The 9,767-nt window shown below is 32.2% G+C and overlaps 1 protein-coding gene across 1 annotated transcript; it reads right to left on the bottom strand.

Moving 5' to 3' along the window:
- Positions 1-455: 455 nt before the first annotated feature.
- Positions 456-6,598, bottom strand: LOC120349746. Its single transcript, XM_039420312.1, has 4 exons — positions 6,250-6,598; positions 3,737-3,836; positions 2,031-2,092; positions 456-580 (listed from the first exon to the last, which is right to left on the bottom strand). Exons 1-4 carry the CDS (start codon positions 6,410-6,412, stop codon positions 456-458), a joined length of 450 nt encoding a protein of 149 aa, XP_039276246.1. The 5' UTR covers positions 6,413-6,598.
- Between the last annotated feature and the right edge of the window lie 3,169 nt (positions 6,599-9,767).

Below are 9,767 nucleotides of genomic sequence, written 5' to 3'. Positions count from 1 at the left end.
ATGCCTAGGACAATGCTAATGCCAATGCCGACACCAATGCATACGCCAATGACAATGCCAATGCCTATTGCTGACCATGTAACTCAAACTTCAACACTACCACATTACCTGGAGGTAATTGCCATCCATGTTCACATTCACAACTTTGAATTCAGAATAACAGTCACAGTATCATGAAAGAATTGATTCAAAAAATCCTCTCCTAAATTATTCCTGTATGCAGAACTCTAAACCTTGAAAGCTGAAAATATCAAAAAACCAAACCTTACCTAAATTAATCCTCACCTAAGTTAATCCTGTATGCAGCGTCTATCTCTTTTCCAAAAAAAATTGAGTATAGAAATAGAGTATTAAGGCAATAGTAAGATTGGAGAATTAGTTTGGAAGAATAATTGAATCGTGAATAATAAGAATTACAGATTTATTTCAAATTCTGGATGAAATTCAAGCCTGAGTCAAGACTGCATCTCAATCCTGATTCGACCGTGCATCTCGGGCCTGAATCGAGCTCGCAACGCGCCCTTGATTTTAGCTCGCAGCACCAGCCTGATTAGAGCCTGCATTTCGAGCTCGAAACTGGCTTGAACGATGTATAAACGGACTCTTGAATTTAACTCATTTCGAGCAAAACGCATGCGAATGAAATCTTGAATCCATCCCTCACGTTTGACAAAACGAGCTTTGTTTCGATTTATAGATGAAATCTATATAATATATATAATATAGTCTATATATATTATATAATCTATATATTAGACTTCATCTATATATAGAATGTATGGATGTCCACTGAGTATAGAAATAGAGTATTAAGGCAATAGTAAGATTGGAGCATTAGTTTGGAAGAATAATTGAATTGTGAATAATAAGAATTACAGATTTATTTCAAATTCTGGATGAAATTTGAATTATGATTAAGCATTGATATTGGATTGCACTGGCCTTGAATCAGATTATTAATTTATATTTTATATTTTTAATATTATCCAAATTGAAATATTCCTTAAAATTCTCCTGTGAATGGCAAATTACTTATTCATTCTCTCCTGTCAGGGCAGTCTATAAACTGTCTCTGTAGCTGTATTAATTGAGTCGAGATCGACCTCTGCTAACCAATAACAGCTTGCAGACTGTCCTGAGAGGGAGCAGTGCAGGAGTCACTCGCCATTCGATGAATTAATTAAATCAAATATGCTCTAGTTCAAACAGCCCTCTATGCTTGCAACACCTCAAATGGAATACAGTTCATATACATCTGAGTAACACATCAATATTATTACTTTGAATATCATCATCATCATCATCTTACATACAAGGATTAGGTTAATGCCTGTTCCGACTTACAAACAGCTTATTAGTATCTATATTTCAATTAATACAAAATTAAGCTATAATATATACAAGTAGTGTATTTATTGCCATCTCTTCCGTGGCCTACCAATAGATCTTTTCCCTGCCGGTTTATAATTCAATATCTGTAGTGGAAGCCTTTCTGCCGGCATTCTTCCTACATGGTCTTTCCACTGCTTCCGGTATTGTGTGATTTTTTCCAACAAGCTGTAAATTCCTAGCTCTGCTCGGATATCGTCGTTTCTGATGTGGTCCCTTCTATCGCAGCCCTTGGTTCTCCGGAGGAATCGCATCTCCGCCGCCTGCACTCTACTCTCTAGGGGTTTAGTTGTAACCCACGACTCACTTCCGTAGAGGAGGACTGGAGCAGCCATTATTCTATAAAATTTCATTATAGTTTCTCTCCGTGCTTGCTTCCCCAAGGTTCTGCTAATATTGCCACATACACTTGAAATTTTCCAATCTTTTTCTCGATATCCAAATCTTCACTATCTATTAAAATATTAAATATTATATATTAATATCTATATTAGTTTATTTTCTTTAAGCTTAATTCCAGAATATATCATTATGAGCGAAAAATGTAAATAAGAAAACATTATTTTCAATAAAATGCAATGATTTTTATTAAATATTACAAAAATTGAACTTTTAATTTATAACTAATTATATATTTTTACTTTGAACTGCTATATCGTCCTCGATTTGAGCTTCATGAGGCGTAGTCTCTCTGCTCTTGGTCCTGTAAAATATGAAATGTACAGTTTAGTGGGATAACTTAATAGGTTATTATGAGTAAAATATGAAATTTCTCGGTAATCAATTCTCAGAATGCTGATTATGTAGCTTATCAACTCATACAGAGTGTCCCAAAAATACATACATCAGTACTACCACAACCACGGTATTCTATTTTTCAAGGTATATTCTGAATCCTCCATAGTTTTCATGTAATCCGGCATTTAATTTTTTTAAAATAATCACCATATTTATTCAATGGATGAACATTTTCCTTAAAAATTTAGTATGGTATCATGTCTACATTAAAGTTTTAAATTTAAGTTTACTGTCTGAATCATTGTTCAATGGAAATGTGTATGATGAGTAAAATTCAGAGCTTCCAATTTCAAGAGAATTAAGCTGATTTTGTAAAATCCTATAATAAATTACTGAGATATAGTTATTTTGTCTTCTAGCTTGTCTACGTGTCCTCGAAAAAACTTAAGGGCAAGGTATCATATGGTTCTTGGAGTGATATCCATGCCATTTCAAAAATATCATGCAAAAACCTTTTATAAATTGGAGACTGTTATACATACTGTAACTTTCAGGATAAGTTATTGGTCAAATACTCTACCTTTTGACATACATAAATGAACTTCAACCCCTCATAAGGGGTTGACTTAGGCCTTCATAAGGACATCTCATTTACATTTATGACAGTTTGGCACACTGTCAAACGAGAGAAGGGGAGCATTTCGAGCATCTTTTGAAATTAAATGTAACAGATTACTAAATAAATAATCAGTTTTTCAATGTGTTCCGTTATTCATTGAAAAAGTGTTGTTTTAAGTTTTATTACTTTTATCAATCATTTCTATAAAAACTAGAACTAAATCAGCCCCCATTTTTGATAAAAGTATCATAGAAGTTTTCATTGATGTCATCATTCTTGTTTTAAAAAGGCCTTTAAAATTATGTACCACACAATGGGTGTTTACATTTCAAATATTTGAGTTACAACCCCTCATCTCTTTAAAAACTAAAACTTCAATCAGCCGCCATTGTGGATACAAGTATCATAGAACATTCTTATTGATGCCACCTTTCTTGTTTTAAAAATACCTTTACAATGATTAACCACACAATGGGTGTTTACATTTTAAATATTCCAGTTACAACCTCCAAGTAAACCCCTTATGAGGGGTTGGAACTCAGTTGTACATTAAAAGGTAGAGTATTCTATCAATAACTTATCCTGGAAGTTACAGTATTATATCTACAACAGTCTCCAAATTATTGAAGGGTTCCCATACATATGACTCACTCTGTATATGTGCATATGTATCGTTGAATTTCAAAGGTTGTTGAAAAACTGTGTTTGAAGGAGGTTCCGTCTTTGGATAGCAGTGATTAGATATTGGATGCAAAAAAGCAAACATGTAGAAGAAATTGGAAAAGAGTATTGGGAGCAAGCGGTGAAGTGGACGAAATGATGGATTCTTCTTTGATTCAAGTAACTGATTTGGAATTTTTCCAGATGTATCGGGACCACCAATCCATGATTATTCCATACTTTTTCATCAATAACAAAAAATCATGGTTAGAAATGATCCCCTAAATAATGTATGTTGTAATTTAAAACAATAAAAAATTGTTCACTCACCTTCTCAACAACCTTGTTCTGGCTTGTTGAAGCCATTTCGATGCCAACGATCCATATTTCACTTCAATTGCAATGTCACCAAAAAACGTTTGAACAGCAACTGTAACAAAATTGGATAAGAAATAATATAGCGATACATTGATATATACAGTATTAGTGATAGTATAGCAAACAATAGACTACTAGATCACCTTTTTACATAATAGGTGGCAAATTAAAAATTCAATATTTATTTATTTATTCACATTGTGTACAAATACTTAATCTGAGGAAAGGCACAACAGGATCATGCCCAAAACTGTCCCATTTCCAATTTATAGGTGCTATACTGTCCGAATCAAAATGTTGGTTATGTCACTTTCACTTTTCAAGATAAATTTACACTCTTCAATACTCAGATAAACGAGCAAATTTCGAATCAAATAGATTAGGCTCAAATTGAAAAATCTAGAACTAGATTAATTAAAATATGAAATATTATTGAACTCATGATGAAATATACCTCTTGGAGATTACCAACATCTTTAATTCTCTTAAAATGTAAACAAATGGGTTTTTTCAAACTTCAACCCATATAATCATAAGTTAGAATTTATTCAAGAGGAACACAGAATCCTATTGATGCAAAAATACTGAAAAATTGTCACAAAAAAATTCTAATAAAATAACATTCTCGTATGGTATGAAAATGAAAATATTTTAGCAAAACCTTGATCCCCCGCATCAATGAGCAAGAAGCAGCATAGGTTCAGCCTTACAATAGACCATAAGAATTATTGTTATGCTCTTAATTGTAGAACTAGTTATAGCCTAATAGATAATTTTATGACAAAAAATAGCATTTCAATGCTATAGATAATTTTGATTAATTTTTAAATGCTCTTGTCTCAAAATTTCAAATTTTAGAATTATTGGTTCTTGTTCTAAGGTACAGTTTCAATGTTGGATATGTTACAAGAAGTTTGACGAATGAGTGAACTGGCAGAAGTGTTAACCGCGGCTAGAATGCCACCTTTAATCTTAGTGTGTGTGATTACCAGAATAGTCCAGTCACTATATATAGTGCTTGCAATTTAAATTGTAGTTCTGATTTCTTAATATATTGTGCGGATACAGAAGAAAAATCCAGAACCAATTGTTCATGCAAAATTTCCTCTACTAGATACAGAGTGGCCCAAAAACTCGTATTTTCAGTTATTTGTTCAGTTCTCAGCTATTTCCAACATATCCAGTAATCGGACAGAAGAACTCGCTGTAGCTTTTTTTTAAGATTATGAAATTCTGAATAAATGATATTATTCTCAACTCTCCAATGAGTACTGAGTTGAATTTTTCAAGAACGACGAGTAAAATTTTGAGAAGAAATTAATTTCGATGAATTTCAGTTTTTGATCATCAATATCATCCAATTGTTCCCATTTAAATGAGAAATTCGAATTCTCTCTGGTCGTGATTTTGTGCTCCACAATCTGAGATCAGGTAGAGTGCTCTATCTCATATAGATTTGAATGGTAACAATCTAAAGATATTGATAATCAAAAACTAAAATTCAACAAAGTTGATTTTTTCCTTGATATTTTACTCATTTTTGAAAAATTGTAACTCAGTACGGTTCTCTTATTAAAGATAAAGAGTTCCAAGTGATCTCATTTTTTTCAGAATTTCATCATCTGAAAAAGGCGAGAACGAATTTCTCTGCCCGATTAGGTACTGGATTTGTAGGAAATAGCTGGAAACTGGATAAATAATCAAAAATACAAGGTTTTTGGGCCACTCTGTATCTTTATAGCACAAGACAATTTATCATGAAAATATTGGTTGGTTCTGAATTTATTTATCCATTTGTGGATACAATCTCAAATAATATAAATATAATTGGGAAACAATAGCAGGCTTTGCCCAAAACTATTTTATTGCCAAATATTGATAGGTAATGGATAATGTCCCAAAATGTTTTTAAGTTTTTACTGCTGAAAGTTCAAGTTTAAATTTCATTGATGTATCAAAAAATATAGGTATTAAAAATCAGAAATAGAATATAAATTGCTAGCAGGCTCCCTTTTTCATGTCTATATTGACTGGACTAATATGGTTGCAACTTTGAGCAAGCTATTGTGAACGCATTACCGTACTGGGAAAAAACATACCTATAGTCTTTTTTCTTTAGGGCTACTCTTGAATAATACATAAAAATAGAAATCTAAGAAAAATAGGAATAGTATAATATAGAAACAATATTTTTATTTATAAGAAAAATATGCTAATTTTAAAATGGGTACTTGAATTTCTGTTTGTTTTTATTCGTACATAGTACCTACAGGTATGGTTTGAAAAACAAATATAACACAAATATGGTTTGAAAATACATCTACTACAGTGCAGTGTAAATATGGCCTAAAACGCTAACCTTGCTAACATATAAATTAACATACAATAAAAATAAGTAACATCCATATTTACATAACCAAAAATGGCATATATTCGACTATAAAGGAATACGGTAGCCTACTTACTCAGTATGCATTTCGATATCTCACTCCCATGAAATGGAGTTTTTGTGTTCCCGTTTGATGCACGGCCAGCATATGAGAATTTCATGGCCAGCTCATCAATCATTAATCTTCTCAAGATATTATTGACACATTGGCCAATATTAGCGCTCCCCACTGTCCTCATATGCTTTATCTAAAAAAATCAAAACAATTTTATTAGTACTGTGTAAAATGATCAGTCATAAATGGTTTGCGAAATGAAGGACATTCATTCCGCAAAAACGTTATTTTTGAGTGGAGCTCAGTTCTGTTTAACTTATAGTAAGATTATTCTAGGAAAGAAGCTGAAAGAAATCTACGATGTCTCTCAGATGACGCTCCAAAAATGATGCAGTAAAATGCGCGCGTGGGGGCCCTGCACTCTTAGACTCCCTATGTTCAATACAAATTAACAGAAAATTTCTTAACTATATTCACTATAGGGGCTATCTTTCCTATTAGTTGAAGAGATCCAAACATACAGTTACAGTATTTGACAATTCAATGTTATGTCTTCATGTAATCACGATTTCCACGGTTTGAGTTAATTTTAAAGAATAATGGTCATTAAATTTTCTCAGCATTGAACTTTACACAAGTTCTATCCTTTCAAGATACAAGTTTATTATTAAATATTCAGTTATATTCCTTCCAAAACCTTGCGAATTCTAATAAACATTGAAGTTGAACATATTTTTCTAGTTCTGTTGAATATCCATTCAAATTTTGCGTTGGAAATAATCGATTCATGTCATCATAATGTCTCTAAAAGAAAAAAGTTATAAATTTGATAAGAGATCCATTTCTATTCATTGGAAATTGTATCGGTAGATGCGTTCCTTTTTTGAATTAAAAGTTTAAAATACTCCTCTGAAACACTTTGTATAACAAGGCATGAGCATAATGTACCTAGATTGTAAACCACATCGTCTTTGACTTTGGTGTAGGCTACTTATCGGATAATACACTAATTGGATAAATAACTAATTGAATGAATAAATCAAGACATACCTATATAATCTTTTTTCGTTGGGGCTATTCTTGAATGGAAATAAAAAATAAAACTCCAAGTACCCTTTTTTTAAATTGTTTATTTACGAAATGTTTCGACCTTGATGCCATTATCAAGTAATTGAATAAAATAAAATGAATAAAAAATAACATTAAATAAATACTATTACACGCTTCTTCTGATCATAGCTAGTACATTCATATGATTTTTCAAACTATAAATGTTAATTTTGAATTTATATTTAATAATGATAATAATAATAATAATACTGAGGATGATGCCCACATAAGCTCATAGGCTTATGCGTGGGTAATGAGTGAGAGGGATGATGATGAGAGGTGACTACTTTTTAGTTAGTCAAGACCGTCGGCTAACTAAAGCTATCTAACGTCGGCTATCTATCGTCTCCTCCGAAAGAACAAATCTATGTGATTGTGCTGTGGTCAAAAACTTTGCCCCGGTCGAGATTAGAACTCGGGTTCTCTTGATAATTAGACCGGTTCATTATCACTTACTCTAACGAGCCATCCAGTTAAATTTGCATGATTTATTAAAAAAAAAAGGATTATTGATGTCCAATTGAACTGAATTTATTATTTTATCTCTGTTTAATCATGGAAATATAAGTGTAAAACTGAGGCCCTGAAACCTGCACTGAATATTAAAGAAGAATTTCACATTATGTGCCGGCAAAATTAATAAGAGATAAAATAATAAATTTAATTCAATTGGACATCAATAACCCTATTTTTGATAAAATCATGCAAATATAAATTCAAAATTTACAGTCCTAGTCTGGAAAATCATATCAATGTACTAGCATAAGTGATCAGAAATAAGTAGCTTGTGATAGTATTTATTTAATGCTATTTTCTATTCAATTACATGATAATGGCACTGCTGCTTCAATCAGAACCTGACTATATATTCCTGGGAGTATAGATCATTTTTATTTTTCATAAAACAAACTTTTATGACGGGAGTTGCTTCTATCAATAATTGATCCTATTCTATCAAGACTAATTTTGATAGTATATCCGAAGGATCGCGAAAACTGCTTGAACAATTTCGATGAAATTTTAATAATTCAGTATGATATATGGAGGGTATTTTTAAAATTTCAGAAGTGTCCGTTGTGGACTCTGTTTGCAAAGAATGAGGAAATTCGGCCAAAATTTAACTTGGACGAAACAAAGGGGTTATTTATTAAAACGGCCAAATAGCTGTTGTTGCTTTTCCTAAAGTAAGAATATCTTCCATAGAAGTAAGGCGCTTTTCCCATGAATCAATTATTCTCAACATTGATTGTTGAACATTGAGATTCTCAAACATTGAAAAAATAGAAGTTAGCTTTCGAAAAAAATATTGGAGAATATGCATAACAGTTCTTTGACTGTCAGTATTCCTCATTAATAGCATCAATGCTCCCCATTCAAACAATGCTGACACATTGATGTGAATCTTACTATAATTTGGTTACTTGAGATCAGATGAAGATAATAATGTCGATGATCGCTACTGTTTCAATTTCAATCATGTTTGACATTTTTACTTTTGATGCCAGCTGTTATTATTATGTGAAATAAGCTCTCATTGAATGAAATCATAATCATTGAAGTTAATTATACTAAGAAAGCAATATTTGTTTGAATATGTGTGTCTGTATGTATGTCGGACGGATCTCGAAAACGGCTCTAACGATTTTGATTAAATCAGGAATACAGTGGGTTTACGACAAAAAACATTATTTTGGAACAGGTCTCAACTCTGGGAAGATTCGCTGCAGTTCCTTGAGAAAGGATTATTGGTACCTCAAGTAGCAGCTGATCAGAAAAAAAGTTTCCATAGTCTGTTGAGAACGTAAGAGGGTGTGAGCAAATGAAAAATATTATAATAGTTGTAGTTGAGTTACCAAATTTGGTGACCTTATTTTAAAACATTGCAGTATTCATGGAACATCTGGAATAATAGGTTCAGAAAGTGATCTGATGATAGCAAAAGAAATTTAAAATCGATCTTTCCAAACATATGGTAGTTGAATGTAATGTTCATTGTAAGGTGATAGAAATGCGATTAATTTCTTCAGCTTCTGTTGTATTGGTTCCTCTGTTGATCCATGTTTGTACGCAGTCATGGCCTTGAGAGAGCCAGTTACACTGTCTGTTAATGCATAATCCGGACTGACCACGAGAATCAATCAGAGAAGCCTTCTATTAAAAAAATCCCCTGCTCTGATTAATTCTCATGAAATTTAATCGTAATTGAAATTGAACAGACCTTGACAAACAATATCTGTTTGTTCACACGGCAAAATACCGTACGAACAAAATCGAGATAAGAAAATTTTACTGGAACTTTGTGTTGCGAATTCATGTAGTGAAAGATTGTGATGTCATAATCTATGGTCTTCAGCTATCACTCATTCGTGGACACTCTGTATATTGTTCCAAATTGTCAAGTTATAATGGAAAAGTGTAGATTTGACAAA

This window comes from Nilaparvata lugens, chromosome 2 (assembly GCF_014356525.2).
Source record: "Nilaparvata lugens isolate BPH chromosome 2, ASM1435652v1, whole genome shotgun sequence".
NCBI classification, from domain to species: Eukaryota; Metazoa; Arthropoda; class Insecta; order Hemiptera; family Delphacidae; genus Nilaparvata; species Nilaparvata lugens.
This window is presented reverse-complemented; position numbering and strand designations above follow the sequence as displayed.

Coding starts and splice junctions, on each gene's coding strand:
- LOC120349746 (XM_039420312.1), bottom strand. CDS start 6,412: ATGAGGACAGTGGGGAGCGCTAATATTGGCCAATGTGTCAATAATATC. Junction 3,837..6,249: donor GATATCGAAATGCATACTGA/GTAAGTAGGCTA, acceptor ATTTTGTTACAG/TTGCTGTTCAAACGTTTTTT. Junction 581..2,030: donor GGACGATATAGCAGTTCAAA/GTAAAAATATAT, acceptor ACATCGTTCAAG/CCAGTTTCGAGCTCGAAATG.